Here is a 22,361-nt window from a genome sequence, read left to right on the forward strand (position 1 = left end):
TTGCCATGCAAAAGGGGCCACAGTGGGCTGATGCCCTCAAAACTATGTTCTGATCTAGGGGGAGTAGTGAGGAGTTTTACAGTAATGGTTCAAAGAGGGCGTGGTCAGCTCGTGGGCAGTCTTCTGATTGGTTGGTGGTGAGGTAAGTGGAAGTCGGCATCATCAGCCTTCTGGTTCCATCAGGTCTGGGGTCTAGTGCTTGTGGGCAGCACTCAGTTAACTTCTCCCACTTGGTGGGGGTTTCAGTATCTGTAAAACAGCTCAAATATATTGTTCTGTGTATCCCTGGAGGGGGGACCAGGACCCTGCCCAAGGCTGCACTATTGTTTCTTTTGACTCTTTCTCCAGATCGAGGGCAGGAGGAGAAGGAGACGACAGAGGATGAGATGGTTGGATGGCATCACCGATTCAGTGGACATGGGTTTAGGTGGACTCTGGGAGTTGGTGATGGACAGGGAAGCCTGGTGTGCTGCGATTCATGGGGTCGCAAAGAGTTGGACACGACTGAGTGACTGAACTGAACTGAACTGAATCCCTTTTCCTGCATCCCCTCCCTTCCCTAATTAGCATCTGTTTGAACCTGCTCACTGGAACTCAGGGAAGGTCCTGGAGACTGAATGAAGCCTACTTCCTATAATCAAGAAAGGGAACACAGGAAAGGAGCCCCAAAGGGTCCTGTTCAGTATCAGTTCTGATGACTTCATCAGGTCAAAAGGTCAGATTCCATCCAAGCTGACATGTGCATAAGTCATACTTCCTTAATGGCCTCCTAGCTCCATTTTAGAGAGTTCTCTTTGCGGTACTAACTCCATTTTGATTTTCCTTTCACACATGTACACTTGGATGGTGGTCTTGGTGAGGAAAAGTGAGAAATGTGAATCATTTTAAGCAGATGCAAATGGAGACTTGAGATTGTGGCATTTGATATTATTTCAGTTTTATCATTGATTTGACTTCCTTTACTCCTTTTTGATCCAAGGATTTTCAAAGTCAAAATTAATTTTATATCTGACACAGTGGATTTGTGATAGACACATATAATAAAAAAATGGATTCAGGTGTGTTATATATTAAGCATAAATGATGCGTAACATTTTCCTACCTTTAGTTGTAGCCCTGTTTGAATTATTTTCTACTTTCATTTATTTTTCAACAATTTCATATGGAAAGCAAATTAGGAGGGTTAAAAAAACCAGACAGTCACTTAGAGTAACCTTCCAGGCAACTTTTATAACATTGAAGACTGCTTTAATTTCAAACATTATAATGAGCATCTCCCAGCTAACAAAGCAATCCTAAAGAAGTCATTTGGATCTTAGTTTGGGCTAAAGAGGTTTTTTCCCCATAAAAGTAGCTGTCAGGAAGACAGCTATACTATGAGTAAAATGTTTTTTTATGGACCAGTCTGGGAGTCTAATAGTCATTTAATCCTGTCTCTGTGGGGACTGTAGGTTCAGAGTTGATATCAGGCTGTTGGTTGGCTCTAGTAACTATTTTCGATCTGGGAAAGAAAATTCTTCCAGGCTTGATGGCTGCTGCCTAATGGCTAAGGCTTCTTGGGAGTAAGCCCGCATTAGTGAATCAACAAGGGTAGTCCGTAATTTTAACAATAACCAAATGACTAAATGAGTACTTCAAAGCTAATGCATTTTAAAGCTTTTGTACCTTTAGCTCAATGGGAAATGCCTTGGGAATAGATATTTCAACAACTTGAAAGATATATATATTTTTTTTTGCTGTAGAAATAACTGGATTCTAGTGAAAAGAGATTATTAAGAAGAAAAAAACTCACTGTGCATTTGGCGCTCATCCACTTAAGTACCATCCTAAATATAGTGCATTACAAATGAGCAGCTGCCACAACCCTGCTTGCAGTTTAGCTAGAGACATAAGACATAAACCTGTGAAACGTAGAAACAAATGTGTGGACAGAATGTGAGTACAACCTCAGTGCTATGAGCCCTGACAACCAGGACTTCTGCCATGAGAGAGTGTGCTGGATCTGTGTCATCGTTTACGGCAGCCACTAGCCACACCGGGCTATGGAGCATTTGAAATTTAGCTAGAGTGGCCAAGGAACTGAATTTTAAATTTTGTTTAATTTTAATTGATTTAAATGTCAATAGCCACTTAATCTAGTGGCCACAGTATTGCACAGCACAGGTAGGCCTTGAATACTTAAGAATTCAGGGTTTGCGGGGGAAATACTATGGGTTAAAGTAAGAAGGGAAGATTGTCAAATGCTGGGAGACTTCACTGAAAGGAGGAGAGGCATATGTAGGCTGGAATATCTAAGATCTGGCCATAAAATAGTGTGAGCAAAGCACATTGCTCCTGTAGGGAAGTGGAAGGAAATAAAGGAGATTGGTGCTAATTTGTGGAGGTCCTTGAGTATTAGTGTCAAGATTAGTCCTGAAGGCAACAGGGAATGAGTAAGAATAATGCCTATCAGCTGTGACATATCTTGCAAATACTGAACTCTTGCTGAAGCCTTTCCAATAGAAATGGGTGCTTTAGGAAGATTCAACTGGTGTGGAAAACAGAGGGATGAGAGGGAAGAAAAGACTCCAGGCAGGGCATAAATCTGCATCACAATCTTACCCTTGTTGACTGTGCTTTTCTTGGTCACCTCCCATAACTGACTCTCCCCACCTTCAACATCCTCTTGTCTGTAGTTGAAGTTGGTGTTTAAGGTGAGGGTTTTGGACATTTTGGTGAGTCACTCAGTTTTCCCGGGTCTCTCCCATGTATTCACATTATTAAACTTTTGCTTGATTTTCTCCTGTTAATCTGTCTCGTGTCAGTGTAACTCTTAGACCAGCCAGAAGATCTTAGAAGGGCAGACGAAAATGGCTTCCTTCTTAACAGCATGATGTGTTTTCTCTCTTTTTCAACTTCCCTGCAAGTTCTCTTTAACATTGCTCATACAAATCCCAGTTGAAATACTACTTCTTAGATTAAGCCTTTCTCTGGCATAATTCCAGAACCATTGACTTAGGATCTCAGAGGTCTGGAAATTTGTGTATCTTAGGGCATCTTGTATAATGCTTTGCCTGCAGTAGGTGCTTTACGTATGTTGGAGTTGAAAGACATAGTGTGTATTTACTGTGTGAGGGGCTGATTGAGATTGAAAACATAGACAAAAATGGGAAGGTAGCATGACCTAAATATTAGAACTCAACAAAGCATATGCAACAAAAAATAAAACTCCAAGCTATAGACTAATGTTGGTTATTAATAAAGATGTAAAAACCTTAAATAAAATGTCAAAGTGTCTAATTTAACAACATTTAAGGGATAATCAGTCATGACTGGATAGTGTGTTTATCCTGGGAATTAAATTGATTAATGCATCATATTGATCAAACAAAAGAGAGAACCCCCATATCACCACAGACACTCAATAGGCAATGTATAGTATCTACACCCTAGTAGTCACAGTCTCATAACAAACTTGAATATCTTTTACAAAACAGTACTCAACCATAAACTCAGTGGGGAAATAAAGATCTTCCTTGACTTATGCTGGGGTTATGCCCTGAGTATTGGAAGCTGAAAATGCTTTTAATACACCTAACCTATTGAACATCATAGTTTAGCCTTAAATGTGTTCAGAACACTTACATTAGCTTACAGTTGGAAAAACCATCTCACACAAAGCCTATCTCATAATAAAGTGTTGAAAATCGCATTAAATTGTTACTGAACCAAACTTGGGTCCACCTGCCTGATGCACAGCACAGCCAGTCTACTGACGCCAGGTTGTGGTGAAGGATGGGGACAGCTTTTATTTGTAGGCCTCCAAGCAAGGAGAATGGGCAGCTTGTGCTCAAAAGACCCAAACTCCCTGGTGACTTTTAGGCAAGGGTTTTTAAAGCCAACATTATGGGTGAGGGTCGTAGGGTGCCTAATCAGCTCGTGGACAGTCTTCTGATTGGTTGGTGGTAAAGTAACAGGATGGTGTTTCGGGAATCTCAGTCATCAGTCTTCTGGTTCCAGCCAGTCTGAGGTCTACGTGCTTTTGTGGTCAGCATGTACTCACCATCCTCCACTTAGTTTCTGCAGAACAACTCAAAGATATGGATCAGATTGTTATCTGTACCCTTCAGGGGGAACTAGGAGTCCTGTGACTATTGTTTAAGCTATTATTACTTTCCTTGCTTGACTGCTTTCTGTTTCTGCATTTTCCACTTCTTTAATCATTAACTGGATCTTCTCTTTGAAATCTGAGGAAGGCCTAGGAGATGAAAGCTTTTTATACAAACAAACAGGGGACACAGGGGGGCTTGTACCCAGGAGGCCCTTTCAGAGTCCTGCTTGGTTTCACAATGTTTTTAATACTGTACTGAAAGTGAAAAACAGAATGGTTGTCTGGTTGCAGAATGGTTGTCAGTGTGTCAGTTGTTTCCCCTCTTGATGGTGTGGCTGACTGGGAGCTGTCACTGCTGCCACTCAGCATCACGAGAGGATCATACTGCATATTGTAAGCCCAGAAAGAGATCAAAATTCAAAAATTGAAGTACAGTTTCTACTGAATGCACATTGCTTTTGTGCCATTTTAGAGTTGAAAAATGGAAAGCTGAACCATGGTAATTTGGGTACCATCTGTAGTTGGGAGATTCCTATAAAAACCATAAATGAATAAAAGATGTACGTTGTTGTAACTAATGAAGTAGGTAAAATGAAGCTGACAAATGCTGTGTGGGGAGTGAAGCTGGTGCTCTCCCACCTGTTTGTGGAAATATGAATCAATATAACTTTTTGGGAATTAACTAGATGGTCTCACAAACTATAAAGATATTCATTCCGTCTGACTCAGACATTTACTTCTCAGAAATTCTGCTAAGAAAATCTGATATATTGACAAAGAAGTGAACAGGTATTCACTATAACATTAGTTAGAAGAATCAAAAATGACATTAATCCTAATGCCCCACAGTGGGGAAATAGTTGAGACCATTAAGTGGTATCCCTACAGTGGACTATAATTAGTCATTAGAACTGTTTAAGGTTTTTGATGCTATGAGAATGCTCTTGTGTTGAATTAGAATGATACAGATTGTGTTTAAACATTCCCTCATGGTGTATAAAAACCTTTGTTTCTTGATGGAAGGGTTATAACTTGTTTTTCTTTTTCTCTGGTTAAATTTCTGAGTTTTGAAATAGCTTCTGATGCATTTCCCAGAATTTAGATAGTTGTATGTTCTAACTATTCCAAATAAAAAGGATGCAAAGAAGCTCATTATGAAAAGCAGCAATATGGTATTTTACAAAAGTTGTCTTTTTATTAACAGTTTTCTTTTATTCTTTTTGATGGGCTTCCCAGGTGGCGCTAGTGGTAAAGAATCCCCCTGCCAATGCAGGATACGTAAGAGGCGTGGGTTTGATTCCTGGGTCAGGAAGATCCCCTGGAAAAGGAAATGGCAACCCACTCTGGTATTCTTGCCTGGAGAATCCCATGGACAGAGGAGCCTGGCATGCTATAGTCCATGGGGTCACAAAAAGTTGCATGTGGGTTTGATCCCTGAGTTGGACACGACTGAGTGTCTGAGCACATGTTCTTTTTGACGGGACACACATCCACAGGATTGAAAAATCAAAAATGTAAAATAAAATATGAAGTCAGAAGTGGTTCTCACACCTCTGTCCCTCATCTGCCCAGTCCTTTCCTTTAAACCAAGCAAGGGCTTGTGTGCTCTCTGCACAGAAAGCCAAACTCTGACAGTAAGTATTTGCTGTGAGTTCAGTTCAGTTCAGTTCAGTCACTCAGTCGTGTCCGACTCTTTGTGACCCCATGAACCGCAGCACACCGGGCCTCCCTGTCCATCACCAACTCCTGGAGTCCACCCAAACCAATGTCCATTGAGTTGATGATGCCATCCAACCATCTCATCCTCTTGTCCCCTTCTCCTCCTGCCCTCAATCTTTCCCAGCATCAGGGTCTTTTCAAATGAGTCAGCTCTTCGCATCAGGTGGCCAAAGTATTGGAGTTTCAGCTTCAACATCAGTCCTTCCAGTGAACACCCAGGACTGATCTCCTTTAGGATGGACTGGTTGGATCTCCTTGCAGTCCAAGGGACTCTCAAGAATCTTCTCCAACACCACAGTTCAAAAGCATCAATTCTTCAGTACTCAGCTTTCTTTATAGTCCAACTCTCACATCCATACATGACCACTGGCAAAACCATAGCCTTGACTAGATGGACCTTTGTTGGCAAAGTAATGTCTCTGCTTTTAAATAAGCTGTCTAGGTTGGTCATAACTTTCCTTCCAAGGAGTAAGCACCTTTTAATTTCATGGCTGCAATCACCATCTGCAGTGATTTTGGAGCCCAAAAAAATAAAGTCAGCCACTGTTTCCACTGTTTTCCCATCTATTTGCCATGAAGTGATGGGACCGGATGCCATGATCTTAGTTTTCTGAATGTTGAGCTTTAAGCCAACTTTTTCACTCTCTTCTTTCACTTTCATCAAGAGGCTCTTCTTCTTCACTTTCTGCCATAAGGATGGTGTCATCTGCATATCTGAGGTTATTGATATTTCTCCTGGCAATCTTGATTCCAGCTTGTGCTTCCTCCAGCCCAGTGTTTCTCATGAGGTACTCTGCATATAAGTTAAATAAGCAGGGTGACAATATACAGCCTTGACATACTCCTTTTCCTATTTGGAACCAGGCTGTTGTTCCATGTCCAGTTCTAACTTTTGCTTCCTGACCTGCATACAGGTTTCTAAAGAGCAAGGGTTTATTGCAGGCGCCAGGAAAGGGAGTTGGAGAGAAACCTCAGATCCTCTCCAACCTGGTCTTCCTTTTAAAAGGCAAGAACAAAGAGGCTGGGGTTAGGACCTTCCCTAGTGCTCCAGTACTTAGGACTCTGCGCTTTCACTCCAGGTTTGGGTTCAATCCCTGGTTGAGAACTAAGATCCCACATACTGTTTGGTGTGGCCAAAAAAAAAAAATACTGGAGTTAATCATTGTCTTGTGACATTTGTTAATCGCAGTTTCGGAAGTCAGGATGTCTAAGGTTTCTGAGTCTTTGGCCAGCTGATCCTGGGGAGGGGATGATCTGTTAGCTCATCTTGCCCTGGGGAAACAACCTGAGTGCTTTAAGGATGTTATCCACAGGAGCACTTGTAGTCCTCTGACTCTGGTTGATTAGTGTTCAGATAGCACAGGATTGGAAGAAGGCAAAGGCACCCCACTCTGGTACTCTTGCCTGGAAAATCCCATGGACAGAGGAGCCTGGTAGGCTGCAGTCCTTGGGGTCGCTAAGAGTTGGACATGACTGAGCGACTTCACTTTCACTTTTCACTTTCATGCATTGGAGAAGGAAATGGCAACCCACTCCAGTGTTCTTTCCTGGAGACTCCCAGGGACGGGGGAACTTGGTGGGCTGCCGTCTATGGGGTTGCACAGAGTCAGACACGACTGAAGCGACTTAGCAGCAGCAGCAGTAGCAGCACAGGATTGAGGTCAGAAGGGATGAGAAAGGGAAAAAAGATTTTTTAAAAATGTTCTACCGCTGTTAAGATTTATGTCTGCTTTATCTTTACTTATTTATTTATTTTTAAATTTTTTGACCACACTGCTCAGCATGTGGGATCTTAGTTCCTCAACCAGGGATTGAACCTTCACCCTATGCAGTGGAAGTGCAGAGTGTTCGACTGCCAGGGACTGCCCGGGAAAAAAAAGATTTTAATAGGTTAATCATAAACTCAGTAGGGGAATTCAGTTTTAGGGGGACTAAACATGTAAACACTAACTAACTAACATGTAAACACTGATGCTAGTTATTTTGTGTGTGTGTCCTTTCAGAGAATTTTTTTTAGCTCACGTTCATTGGAAAAAAATGTTTAATGAGGCTCATTAGGAGGGTGATAATGAACAGAAATGTCAAGATGCTGATCAAAGAAAATGTGTGCAACACTGATGATTTGCTGGTGTTTCTGAGGAGAGGAGAGTGGGGGTCAGGATAAAAACCTGGCTTCCATGGCACCACTGTCGTGGGCTATCATGGCCAGCTTGTACTCATATGACTTTGTCATTTTAACTGTCAGGTGAGGGGCAGAAGAAAGTTAGTCTCCTCCCACACTCCCCACTCTCTCCCTCCCTCCCCTGAACTGGACTCAGCTTGTGGAACTTGAGGGCTAGCTGCTTCTCAGATACCCAGAATCCCAGCAGCACAGGATGCCAGATCTAGAGGGCCCTGCCTTCCTGTCCTTTTTATTTTTCGCATCACATACCAGAACCAAGGCCACCTGTTCGGTCATGGAGTAAAACTGACTCTCTGGACCTATGTTCCTTCTGCTCCCCCAAAGGATCAGTGATTGCAAAGGCACAGATGGTGCTAGGAGATGACTTTAAAGACAAGTGCCTGTTCTGTGAAGTCTGTTTCTTACTAGCCATTGACTAGAGTGAAATGTGAGTTGATGCTGGGAATGATGTGATACCCTGCATGGCTGCAGAGGGAGAGCAGGAGAGGGTTATTCTGGTAGACAAGTGGAGGGAGGGAGTTGGTTTGACTCATCAGAATTCTTTCCAAGTCTCTGCCACCATTTTTGTGGTCTTGGTCAAGATCATGGAACTATTCTGGGCCTCTTTTTTTTTTTTTTTTCTTTATAAATCTGTAAATTAGATACATCAAATTAAGGTTACTTTTTTTTAAAATTTTTTTTCCATTTATTTTTATTAGTTGGAGGCTAATTACTTTACAGTATTGTAGTGGTTTTTGTCATACATTGACATGAATCAGCCATTGATTTACATGTATTCCCCATCCCAATCCCCCCTCCCACCTCCCTCTCCACCCGATTCCTCTGGGTCTTCCCAGTGTACCAGGCCTGAGCACTTGTCTCATGCATCCAGCCTGGGTTAAGGTTACTTTCAAATCTAGTAAGCTACAGGAGTCAGTACTTGACAAGGTGAAACATGTTTGAGGATTTCTTTATTTAGTAATTAGACCTTAGTGTTGGATCATTACAATTGTAAAGAATTAAGTGGCGACATTGGTGATTTTGTACAGAGTAGGACCACATCACAGGCATTCTTCTTCTGGTACTGAGAATGATATTTTATTCTTTCCTTCACTGGGATATCTTTTTCACCAACACCTGGAATTCTTCGAAACTAACTTCTCCATCTCCATTCTTGTCTAGTTCTTCAAAAAGCTCATCGAGGGTGCTTGGACCCTGGTTTTAGACAAAAAGGAGGGAATAGAAAAGGGGGAGAAACAAATCAGTTACTGCTGCACATTAAATTAGAGACACTGCATGGATGTTCCAAGAAGGCAACTGTCACATGTTACAGTTACTGTTACATGTTAGTCACATGTTACTGACTGCGAGAGATGAAAAAAAAAACCAACTTTAGTTGTAGCATTGCTTCATGTCACAGAGCTGGCTACCCACCCCCCTATTAAAAACAACCACCAACTATATCACATTTATTATTTTGAAATTAATTTAAAATATTTGGTTTCCTTTGTAATCTAAATCATTCTTTTGAGAAGTCCCAGGGCTTCACTTGGCTGCCGAGGGGCCCTGCTCTAAGGTTTCCCTGGGAGCTGGTTTGGCATCCAGCTCCAGGGCTGAGCCAGCATATGACCAGGGGCTTGCTGTGGGCCAGCTCTGTGACAAAGCTTTTCCTTAGCTGTGTAATTCTCCCAGCTGCCTTGTGGGGGAGATCCACTTTACAGATGAGGAAACAGGCTTTGAGATGGCTACTGACTTGCCCAGGGCTCCCAGCTGTTAAGAAGGGGATTGGGGTTCAAACACTGACTCTAGAGCTCAACCTCTTGATTAGCAAGCATCCCATTTTTCTCTCCAAATCGTGTGTTGCAGCCCACTTCTACGCAAGGTGACTTTGGCTCAGTGGTTCTTACACCAGGTAGGTAGGCTTGCTGACCGTAATAAACCCAAGTTGATTGGTGGTCTTACTCCCAGAGCTTCCAGTTCACTAGGTTTGGAGTCAGATCTGAGAATCTGTATTTCCAACAAGTTCCTGGGCAGTGCTGATGCTGAGAACCAACTACTCAGAGAACCACTGCTTGTTATCAGAACATCAGATCATTTTCAGCCCGACTCCCTTTTGACTACTGGTATTGCTGTAGTGACTTAAGCAGACTTAATTTTGTCCCTGCTGTAGGGATGGAAAAATTTCCCTCCTTTCCTTCTGGGTTCTTTGGCTGGTCTATTAATTAAATAGACACAGACAGATTAACAGGAGAAAAACAAGTTTAATTACATATGTATGGGGTACCCCATAAAAATTTGAGACCCAAAGGGCAACCAGGTAACTGAGGCTTATATAACTTCCTGAGCTAAGGATACAAAGGGAAGGAAGGCCATTCATAGGAAGGCAGAGATGTTTGGAAAACAAAAGTCTAGCCTGTTATACAGATACATTTCTAAGGAAAAAAGGAATCTATAGCAAGAACTCTCTGCCTGGGACAGGCTTCCCTTTCCAATGTAAATTTAGGCAGTTGAGTGGGAGGTAAAGAGCTTTCCTTGAATCTTCTGGGTTTTGATTCCTGTTAGTTCAAAATAATCTCCATGCTTAAGTGATATATTTCAGGGAGACTTGTTCTGAACCCCTTCACTACCATAAAACTCAAATCGTAAAGCCATTACAACTCTGAATTTAAGGTAAGGAATCTCTTTGGCAAAATGGCATCCAGGAAACCTATTGAAATAGCAGTTTAGTTTGTAAGTCAGCTTCAAAACTTTTTTTTGAATTCTGGTAGAAAACACATAAGATGACATTCCCCATCTTAACTATTTTTAAGTGTACAGTTCAGTAATGTTAAGTATATTCGCATTGTTGTGCAGCAAATCTCTACATCAAGGGATGTTTTAACCCCTAAGATTCCTACAAAGACATTTGACACTTAGCTATGCTCACAAGACCGAACTTGTAAGTTAGCTATTCAACATCTGTTTTACAAAAAGTCTGTATGGAAATACAGTCAGTACATGACTTCATATGTAGATTTTTCACAACTTACCACTAGTCTTTCTGCCTTTATCCAAATTAGAAAAGTCATATGTGCTTTTTATAGGAAATACATAAAATATAGAAAAATACAGAAAAGTTCACCAATCTTACCTTTAAAAACAACTTGACTAGATTGCCTAGGCTTTCCTGTCAGATTATTATTTTTCTTCTTTTTCTTAAAAATTTTTCCTATTATTCTTTTTCTTCCTTTTGGAAAAATTTAAGAGTTTTTTGAAGAGTTAAATCTTTCTCAGAAACGTTGGTTTTTAATTAGAAAGTCTCTTTTTCTGCTAGTGCCTTTAACTTTTAAAAAGTTATTTCACATTTTAACTGTAAGAAAATTGACTATAAGGTCATCAAATTCAGCTACTTCGCTTTTTAGTACTAAAAACAGAAACCTCAACAACTAAAACTAGAAACCTCACATGTCATATTGGCAAAAGGGACATTTCTGGTTAAAATACGAGAACCAGATTCTGAAGTTAGAGCTAAATAGGGACCAAGTCAAATGTAACAGTTAGTTGCACAGTTGCTTCCATTTTGAAGATGAGTTTTAGTTCCAAGGGAAAGAAAGGGTATAGGAGCAAAGAGAATCAGTTTTTCCCTGTTTCTTATTGCCTGTAGATGCATTTTGATTTTGACAACTCTGGGATGGTTTTGATGAGAAACTTTATGGCTGGGGAAATGTAATCCTTTCCTGAAAGTTTAGAAATGTATTATTGCTCATTACCACAAACTTAGGTGCTTAACATAAATTAACACAAATGTAAATGCTTTTGAAATAGAAATGGGTGTCGCAGGAGGGCAATTTATCAGCATGAAGCCGATTTCCTTAACAGATTGCCAAGTAAGTGTTGGTCTAGTTGAGAGATCCTACCTATAACAGAGAAGCACATCCAAGTCCAGCTTCTATAATTGTACAGGTCTCTTTGTTTTCCTAAAGCCTGACACAGAGGTGCCGAACCCAGACTGAAGGACTTGGTATGTTTGCTTGGCAACCTGGGGGTCTTCCAAACCTATCTTGGTAAAAGTACAGTCGTGGCTTTTGTTTACTATGACTGGGCACCTCGGGAATTGTGTGTCAGGGCTGGCGGCAATAGACGACCAAGCCCGTTCTTTCTAGGAGCTTGCCATCTGAAATGTAGCCTGCCCCAGAGGAGGAAGGCACGCATTCAAGTGTCCTCTCTCAGGTGATGCCCACACCTTGGCTGCTGGCTGCTCTGCTCCACATGGAGCTCTGATCAGTGGCATCGAGGACCTTAGCCTCTCCCTGAGTCCTCTCTTCTCCCCGCCCTTCCCACCATCCCTGCCCTGTCAGCGGACACTGTGATGCTGCACTCACCTTCAGTAAACTGGGGAATTCCGTCTGAATCAATAGCTTCAGCTCCTCCTTGGACAGTTGGTTTGGATCACCTTCTTTGGCTGCATATTTTTCGAAAATGCTCTTCAGTTCTTCCGGAGACTTTTTGGCACTCATTTTGGTGTCCTGTAAATTGGGAAAACAATGAACTTACCAGAAAGCCGGAGTATGTTATACTGATGATAGCCAGCAGGAGTTGCGGGCTTTTGGGCAAGGTGAGAGAGAATAAACAAAAGGGGAGGAGAGGAGATAAAAAGGAGGAGGAGGGTGGGAGCTGTGGAAATAGCAATGTACCAGTGCTTGCTAATGTGTTTTTAAAATAATCATCTTAGATAGTATGTGAAATGTCTGTTCTTAGAGTACATCTTTTAGAAGATAGGCTTTTAAGTCAAATACTTTTACTAGTAATTATGACATTCTTCACTTGTACCTGATCAGCACACCGTAGACTGTGTTCTTGAAGAAACCTGACCACAGCTTCTAGCCTCTTAAGTTACTGGTAATATCTTTAGATGGCACAAATCCTCTTTTTCTCTAGACCATGATCTTTCACACCATTCTGAAAGGAAGCAGAAGGAGCTACAGGTAGTACTAGAAGCACTCTTACCTGGCCGTTCAGCAGTCAGGCAGCTAGGAGAACCAAATGGAAGTGTGAGGAGCTGAGCCGGGTCTTGTGACTTTTATAGTCTTAACAGGCACACCACCCTGATTGTGAAATTTTCCTTTTGTTTACCATTTAAGGGTAATTATTAATGGTTTTTGAAACCCAGTCTTAAGACTGCATGAACTTCATAATTAAGGGCAAGATCCAATAAAGGGCCACCTTGATAGTTACTTAATGGTTCAGAGTCCCAAGAGTATGCTTGCATTCTTTACTCCTTAGATTATATTTTCTCTCCAAAGTGGAATTAGGATATTTTCTCACTGTTCATATTTCAGAAAGCTCAAATGTGGAGGGTTGTTTTTTTTTTTAATTTAGTTTCCTATTTATTTATTTTCCTATTTATTTTTGAAAAAAACAATTTTCAAAATAATTATTCCTATAATATATTTTCCTATTTATTTTTGAAAAAAATAATTTTCTGCACATAAAGAAAAAATGCTGAAATAAAAGATCAAATACTAAATACTTTGAAAAATTTCTACATAGCCTTTAAAGTCCCTTTGTGCATATTAGGTGCTTAAATTATTTATTATTTATTTATTTTTCACAAAGTTTATTCTTAAATGTATAATAGTTTCCAAGACAATACTTCATTCTAGTTATAGATGGCAACAGATGTTATGGCAAGGAATTCACATGTTTACGCAGAAATGGAACTAAGGGTCATCATTGCCTCAGGTGCAAGGGACAGCTTACTTTTTTCCAGATTTCTTAATTCTACCTATGACCAGAGGGCCTTTCCCCGATGCCTTAGCTTTTAGCTCTTATTTTTAGTTTCTTCTACTCCACCTTCTGTTTCTGCTTGAATGCCTTATCTCGCCCATCTCCTTGGCTTGCTTCTTGGGCTGCTTCAAGGGCTTCTTGCCTCCTTCAGGGCCCCGACATGGCACCTGCCGCCCCTTCCTTAGACCCTGTCACCCGAAGCGGCTTAAATTTTTGAATAATAATGAGTAAAGTATCATCAAGAAGCAGGTTTAAGAATTGGGTGGGGGGGAAGATACACAATAATTTGTGGTTTCATTTGGCAAAGCAATATTGCCGAGTAGCATGGTCTTTTTTTCAACTTTTTCATTATTTATTGTTCCCATATGTGCTTTTTATTTCTTCATTGCTTTTCCTTGCCAAATCTATTTTGTTAATCATTCTAAAAACTTGTGAAAACAGTTGACTTACTTTTATTCAATTGGAATTACTTAAAACTTTTGGAACTGCCAGGATTTAAAATTGGTAACTTAATTTTATTTCTCTTGGAAAGAGTTTTGTGAAAGAATTAGGACATTTCCCAGGAACATTATTCCAATACTGATCGTAACTCACAAGAAGGGGTTCCAGATCAACTTTAAAAGCACTTACAAGCATTTAAATACTTGTATACATTCATACTTTTATGGGCCTTTTCTATTTTTTATTTATTTTTCTCTGACCCTTTGTTAATTATGTACAGATTCAAGATTGAAATATTGCACTATATTTCTGTCTATGCTTTTCAGTTCTAAAATTCTAAGGCCTTATTTACCTTGAAGAACAAATGTGAAATCTTATGTATAGAGATTCTTGAAAGCTTCCACCAATCCTGAGCCTTGATCATTCCATGCATTTTAGCTGTCTTGTGTATGTTATTCTAGCCTTTATTACAGATTATTTGACTATGGTATGCATCAGTGGGGTCCCCTGTGGCTCAGATGGTAAAGCATCTGCCTGCAATGCAGGAGACGTGGGTTCGATGCCTGGGTTGGGAGGATCCCCTGGAGAAGGGCACAGCAACCTACTCCAGTATTCTTGCCTGGAGAATTCCATGGACAGGAGAGCCTGGCGGACTACAGACATGGGGTTGCAAAGAGTTGGACATGGCTGAGCGACTGAGACACTTCCATGCATAATACTGACTGTGTGCTAACTCACTTCTTAAAGACAGGCATTTTGCTTTCACTTGTAAAATATAAAAAAATAGTGTTCTGATTTTGATAATGTATTTTAATCAAGATTTTAGAGAATTTCTCAGGTTTTTATACTTATGCTCTGTTTCACCTGGGAGGAAGGAGGCTTTTGTTGAATGGTTATGAGAAGAAATATGTTTTTCATATAACACATTTTTAAAAAAAAATTCAAATCTACAGAAAATTTTTAGGAAAAGTCAATGAATATCAACCCAACTTTCGCTCAGATTTACTAATTACTAACATTTCCACATTTGCTTTCTTTTTCTATGGACAACCCTTCCCGCCTCAACCATTTTAGAATCAGTTACAGATATCCAGACACCCACTAGATACCTCAGCATCTTGTTTACCAAGGGCAAGGCCATCCTCCTGCACAACCACAGTGCCATTCATTATCACAGCCTGTATTCACATCTCGTCAATTGTTGATATAGCATCTTAAATCATCTGTCCTCTCAAATTAGCACTTGTGAGCTAAAATCAACATGGTAATTGTTTTATTTCTTGAGTCTGTATTGAAGAAATGATTTTTAAAAATATTTACTTCGTTCCCCTTGTGGCATGTGGGATCTTTTCCTTGTGGCACATGGGATCTGTTTCCCTGATCAGGGATTGAACCTGGGCCCTCTGCATTGGGAACACAGAGTTTTAGCCCCTGGACCACCAGGGACGTCCCAAAGAAATGATTTTAATAATTATATATGATCTCAATAACAGTATATCTATATGATTTTAACAAGTATATATTGTATGACATAATATATATTATCTATAACACATGACATATTGTATATATGACACATGTGTGAGCGTGTGTATATATAAAACTAACTCTAAGAAAATATTTGAAACAGTATTGGTTAACAATCTTTTAGGCTTCATATCTCTAGTTTCAAGGGAAGACCTCTGATTAAAATAGGCCCAGTGCTGCTTGTTGTCAGAAGTTAAGCTTGTGGTAAACGCTAATGGAGGGTTTAGCTTCCCTGGTGGCTCAGTGGTAAAGAATCCTCCTGCCAATGCAAGAGATGTGGGTTTGATCCCTGGGTCGAGAAGATTCCTTAGAGAAGGAAATGGCAACCCACTCCAGTGTTCTTGCCTGGAAAATCCCATGGACAGAGGAGCCTGGGGGGCTATAGTCCATAGGGTCACAAAAGAGTCAGACACGACTTAGTGACTAAACAACAACAGCAAATGCTAACAGAACTGGAAAAACACCCCATTGATCCTCTTGTATTGTTACTTGCTCACCTCTGCCAGTGACCTCTCTTGTCTCTTATTTTTCTCTTCACCTGTAGACTCAAGCTTGGGGGTAAACCTGAAGTGGGAAACATGAAATCCACTAATAGATATTCTTATGAAACATTAACTAAAAATGTATGGAGATGGGCGATAAATACAGGGTGTGTTCAAAAGAGTGCATTTTGAAACCAGAGAAAGCGGAAAAAATGACAGGCACAAGATGGGTAATGGAAAAATGGAGAGGCAAAGGTTATTTCACCTGACTGTTCAATTGCTTGATCTTTGGACAGACTTCAGTTTTTCCTAGGAAAGCCGAGAGTAACTTATTTTACAAGCTCAGGCTACTACAGGCTTTGGTGGCCGGGTTATTCTACTCAAAGACCACAATAGCAGTGCCTCAGAGAGCACCTCTGGGCTCCGCATAGCAAAATGGGTGTGAAGTGCTGTCTCTGGGTTCATGTTGTTTTTGATGCTGAGGTTTGGAAGAGATCCTGACTTCCAGAGCACTGCTGTCCCTAAAAGGGACACCTCCGTGATGGAGTTCACCTTCCACTTCCAGCCTCTGCCCTGGGTTCCTCCTAACCCATGACTATTGAAGGCTGCTTTTTTTTTTAAATTGGGCTTCCCTGGTGGCTCAACTGGTAAAGAACCTGGCTGCAGTGCAGGAGGCCTGGGTTCGATCCCTGGGTTGGAAAGATTCCCTGGAAAAGAAATGGCTTACCCAATCCAGTATTCTGGCCTACAGAATTCCATGAACTGTATAGTCCATGGGGTTGCAAAGAGTTGGACACAACTGAGTGACTTTCATTTTTTTTTAATTAAAAAAATTATTTATTTAGTTTATTTTTCGTTCTACTGAATCTTTATTGCTGCATGGGCTTTTCTGTAACTGCGATGAGTGGGGGGCTATTCTCTAGTTGTGGTGCTCAAACATCTCATTGCAGTGGCTTTTCTTGTTGAGCACAGGCTCTAGGCTAGTGGGCTTCAGTAGTTGTGGCTCTAGAGCACAGGCTCAGTAGTTGTGTCCATGGGCTTAGTTGCTCCACAGCATGTAGGATATTCCTGGACCAGGGATTGAACCCGTGTCTCATGCATTGGCAGGTGGATTCTTTACCACTGAGCCACCAGGGAAGCTGCCTCCACACATGACCTGTTAGCTCCAGAAGTCCTACAGCATCCCTGTGAAGTGGATGCTCGTGTATGGAGATGGGCAAGGACCCAGTCAAGGTCACATCACTGGGAACTGGCAGAGCTGGAATTTAAGTCCAAGGTCAGGCTGCACTCTCAGCCACCATGCCACCTGCCCAGTCTCAGGAGTAGGCTTCTGTGAGGAGAGCTGGTCAGCAATGTTAGTGTGAGGCCCAGAGGTAGGACTTAGACTTGTGTCATAATCACACCTGAAAGTATGAGTCTTCTTTTCCTGGTGTAAATAACAGACCTTTACTGATGGAAAAAACCAGATTTCAAAAGCTGGAAAATATGTACATGTTCCTAAGACTGCTCAATACTTTCATCATTGTAAATTCCATCCTCACACTGCCCTGAGGCTGTAGGAAAGTGCTGGCCCTGTATCACGTGTATCAGGTGGGAGTTGGGCTTGGGCCCAGTGTGCCTCAGGCTCAGAACAGTCCACTGCCCCTCCCCTTCTGTCTGCAACTTGATCTCAGAGACTCTCTACTCCATGTAGGCTCACTGACCAGTCCCTGGGCCTCCTCTGTTAATTTTTAATTAAAATCCAGGGAGATTTAATGAGGGAGTGCTTGATCTGAACCTGACACTGTGCTGAACTCTGGTGGAGCTAAAAAAGAAGATCTAGTCCTTGTGTGTGAGAAGACCATACTTTAGTTTCTGAGAGGAGATGCATATATGAAATGATTGAAGAGGTTAAAGTTGTATACAGTAAAGGACTATATTAGATTCCTATCACTGCTGTAACAGATTACCACCAATGTAGTGACAACTTTACTTTTTTTTACAGGTCTGGAGCTCAGAAGTGGGTTGGTAGAGTTGCATTTCTTCTGGTGGCTCTAGGGGAAAATCTATTTCTTTGCCTTTTCCAGTTTCTAGAGACTGCCTGCTCATGGCCCTTTCCTCCATTTTTAAAGCCAGCCATGTGGCCTCTTCCAACCTCCCTCTCTCCTTTTCACTCTGACCTCTTTTGTTACATCTCCATCTCTAATCCTGACCCTCCTGCTTCCTCTTATGAAGACCCTGTGGTTACATTGGGCCTACCCAGATAACCCCAGGTAATCTTCCCATCTCAAAAGCCTTAATTAATCAGGCTTGCAAAATCCCTTTTGCCATGGAAGGCAACATATTCATAGTTTCTGGAGACTAGGACTTGGACATCTTTGGGAAGCCATTATTCAGCCTACCGCTTACTTGAAATGAATTAACAATGTGTAGGTCATTTCTTTGATAGGGTAGCATAACATTGGTATTAAGTATGGCGTGATAAGGAGAACTGGAAGGTGCCCCTAAAGCATGAGCCCATGTGGGGATGGTGGGGAGCAGCCATCTCAGGGGAAGTAGTGAAGAGGCAATATGTACATAGTAAAGTTGTAGGGACAGAAGCAGAGGTGCCATTGGCCATGGACTTGTCCAAGCTGAGGTAGAAACCACAAGTTAGAATATGTAGGAAGAGCATAGATGGTTCTTGAACAAGGTGGAACCTGAGTGTCACATGGGAGGGTTTATATTTGATCTGCAATGATGGAGGCTGTTATAGCTGGCTAGCTACTGGAGACGATCTGCTGGGAGATAGCCTCCCCGAGTGTCCCCAGATGAAATGTCCAGAGGCCAGGGACATGGGAGAAGCTGGGCTTACCAAGGGTCTGTCAGGTAGGTCAGAAGGCTTGCACTCTTTCTCACACTGCCATTTAAGAATTCCATCTTTGGGAATTCCTTGGTGGTCCAGTGATTAGGACTCTGTGCTTTCACTGCTGAGGGCCTGGGTTCAGTCCCTGGTTGGGAAACTAAGATCCACAAGCCACGCAGTGCGGCCAAAAAAAAAAAGGAATTTCATTTTTGATAAGGGAGTCTAACTTCCCTAGACTTTCTTGTGTAAGGCACCCAGGACTCCCGAAGTCTTAAACCCATTACACTTTTATCGTAGACTGCAGAAACTTTGGTAAAGGTTAATTAGGGCCATGTTTATCCTTACATGACACTTTTACATCTCCTAAAGCTTTATCACCACCAATATTCGTTACTTATTGATCCTTTTTTATTTTTCTTCTGGTCTGTGGCTCTGTTCCAAGAAAGGATGGATCTATAGTGGGGATCACGTGACAGCTTGTATTTGGCCAAGCTCAGAATGGGCAAAGGCGACCCTTTTTGCAATGGTAGAAGCCTTTTCCTCTTAGATGCAAAATCTAGGGTATTTTGGAAATGTTGGGGATTAAAACTAAAGGATTTCTGAGATTCTTTTCTTTAACCACCCCAGTAATGATAAAAGATATGTTTTGAAACTGTGGTGTTCTCCTATTTCTCAGGCTTTTTGTGGAAGGAATGCCAGGAACAAAGATGGTTTCCTTAATTTTGTTGCTGAATCCGGTCACCTGTAACCTGAGAGGCAGTCTTATTGTCATCTTTAGATCTGGTAGGACGGCCTGACAACTTTGCAAGGCAGATGGCTGGGCCCAGCGCGGCCAGGAGTGCCCTGTGTCTCTGCCTTCCCCGGCTGTTCCCTTCTGGTGTGTTTGTTTCCCCCAGCTGGTGCCTGGCCTGGACGCTCTTTTTGTGAGTGTGCGATGGGCATCCACTGGATGAGGCCTCCTGTCGGTTCTCGCTCTGCCTTTCTTCTTTCAGTGCTATTCAGGGCATCATTCAGAGTTGGAAAACTACTTCCATCTGCTCCCTCATCTTTTCTATAACATTTTGTTGGCCTCTCCAGTGGTTTCTATGGTAGCACATTTTAATTGGAGGGTCACCATGGCAGTTACACCTTGGGATTTCTTTCTGTGCTATCATTTCAGGAGAAGGTCTGTCTTATTGCTATGAAAACAGTGGGGATAATGTGAACAAATACCCTAGTGGAAGGCCTACATGATATATTTCACCATTTGGGCCTTCAATTTGTATTTTCGTTAAAGTAATGCTGTGTTCAAAGTTGAAAGAGCCAACAATTGCAAAAAGTCTATAATGAAAAAATTCAGTAATCCGCACCTTCTCTTTACCACCCTCAACTCTTATAGCTGTTTCTCTTGATATTTTCCTTCATGTATCTAAATAATATTCTTATATTGCTCTTTCAGGAATTTCCAGACTTCCCCCTATGTTGGAGGAATATTTAAGACCCTTAGGCAGCCCTGTGCCCACTGCATTTAGCTTTTGGAAATATCTCTTTTGGAAGTGTTTTCTGGCCTTGTGTTTGTCAGATTCATCCCAAGTAAGTAAGCAGTAAGGCAGGATTCCTGTTCTTAGTTGGGTCATTTGACACCATTCTCAGTGATTTATATCAGAACAGTCCTTGAATTCCAAACCTGCTAATAACTGAAAAAACACTCTTCCTGAGTGGAAAAACCCAGTACAGTAAGTAAGGGTGACTTGAAGCATCATATTACACTTACAAGAAGAAACCAGGGGAGTTTATTGCTGTAGTCTTCCTAGAGGGTTCAGCTTGTCTTCAACTGAAGTGGAAATTGAAGCTGTGAATCAGTCTAGGACTTCTTATGAGTCTGTGGCAGGTAGTATAGTCTTATCTGCTCTTTTGTAGAAAATACCCAAAGGGCTGGGCATTTATTAACAGCTCAGCTTTCTGAACTGGAAGCTAATGCCCTCTCTCACCTCACTCCCATAATACTTAATCTAACTGTAATTAGCTGACCCAGGAAGATAGGAAAGACATGCCAAGGCCAAGAGCACTTCAGAACTGAGCACTTCATCTGCCAAGGCATGTAGTCAAGTTTTCTTCTCCACCCCTTCCCCTCAATGACTCTTACAGTATACTGGGGCCACAGGGTTCAGGTGGCTCAGAAAGTCCTGGGGCATTGATAAGATCAGACAAGTTCTTGGAAAATTCCAGTTGTCAAGGTTTCCTGTAGAGCACTAGGTGGTAGTTAAGGTATAGAAAAAAACAAGGACAGAAAGGTTTTATGAGAGGAAACTTGAGCAATTCCATTAGAAGAGGTTAAATCACCCAACTATAGTCTTTTTTAACAACTTTTAAAAGGTGAAGTAAAACCATGAGATTGTAGTGAACAGAACTGAGAAAATAGACCGATGACGAACAAGAACAGGCTTTTCATAAAAATCACGTGTTTCTGCGTTTCTGTGAATTAATCCTGAAGACAAATCTGAAATCTGAAGTTCTGAGTTCATGAAGTCCTCCATGCATCCATTCCGTGCACACCAGCTGCAGCTCCGGGTGTGCTGGGGGCTGGGAATGTGACGGGAAAAGCCAAAAGCAGCCCAGCTCCTAGAGATTCAGTCTAGCACACAAAGCACTGTTCACACAAACTGATGGGGACACAGTGACAGGGAACATGTTGCTAGAGGACCCCAACTAGGCTGTGATGCCTGGGAGGATCAGTTCCCGGGAAGCTCATGTTGGACAGTTGAACTAAGATCTTAAAGTTAAGGATGGATTAATTTAGGAAAAGAGAGTAGGGGAGTGAGAGATGTTCAAAGTCCTCCTGGTGGCAGGAAAGAAGATGCACTTGAACTGAAGGAGGGCTCGGTGACTGGCTCGGGGTGGGAGGGTAAAGTCATGGGAAGTGAGGCCGAAGGGCTTGGCTGGGCCAGCACCACGTAGTGAAGGATTTTAAGCAGGAGAAATACCATGACCACTCTGCCTGCAGTGTGCAGGGTAGTGGGGGGTGTGTAAATGTGGGGTGTGGCTAGTTGGTGAGCTCTGTCCTCAGCCTGGGTGAAAGGCTATGGTAATGGGTGTAGTAGGAACTGTGTGGATGGATGCAGGACGTCTGGAGTGGCTAAGTGGATACAACTTGACACGTTGGATGTGAGGGATGAAGGAGAGGGAGATCCAGGGTGATGCTTAGGTTTCTGAGCTATGGGATATGCTAATAGATGATATATATTTTTAATAAAAAGTCGTTCTAGAGGACTTCCATGGAAGTCTAGTGGTTAAACACTCTGTGCTTCCACTGCAGGAGACATGGGTTTGATTCCTGGTCAGGGAACTAAGATCCTGCATGCCGCAGCATGG

The 22,361-nt window shown here is 41.8% G+C and overlaps 2 protein-coding genes across 7 annotated transcripts in view; one reads left to right on the forward strand and one right to left on the reverse strand.

The window, feature by feature from the left end:
• The window catches only part of CTPS2 (CTP synthase 2), a 107,948-nt gene that overhangs the window by 46,122 nt on the left and 39,465 nt on the right, over nucleotides 1-22,361 (forward strand). The gene's annotated exons all lie outside the window — the stretch shown is intronic.
• On the reverse strand, nucleotides 8,925-13,109 carry S100G (S100 calcium binding protein G). Its single transcript, XM_061137792.1, has 3 exons — nucleotides 12,957-13,109; nucleotides 12,332-12,475; nucleotides 8,925-9,185 (listed from the first exon to the last, which is right to left on the reverse strand). Exons 2-3 carry the CDS (start codon nucleotides 12,464-12,466, stop codon nucleotides 9,081-9,083), a joined length of 240 nt encoding a protein of 79 aa, XP_060993775.1. The 5' UTR covers nucleotides 12,467-12,475; nucleotides 12,957-13,109; the 3' UTR covers nucleotides 8,925-9,080.

The sequence above is a fragment of the Dama dama genome, chromosome X (assembly GCF_033118175.1).
Source record: "Dama dama isolate Ldn47 chromosome X, ASM3311817v1, whole genome shotgun sequence".
NCBI classification, from domain to species: Eukaryota; Metazoa; Chordata; class Mammalia; order Artiodactyla; family Cervidae; genus Dama; species Dama dama.

Coding starts and splice junctions, on each gene's coding strand:
- S100G (XM_061137792.1), bottom strand. CDS start 12,466: ATGAGTGCCAAAAAGTCTCCGGAAGAACTGAAGAGCATTTTCGAAAAA. Junction 9,186..12,331: donor AATTCCCCAGTTTACTGAAG/GTGAGTGCAGCA, acceptor GTCTAAAACCAG/GGTCCAAGCACCCTCGATGA.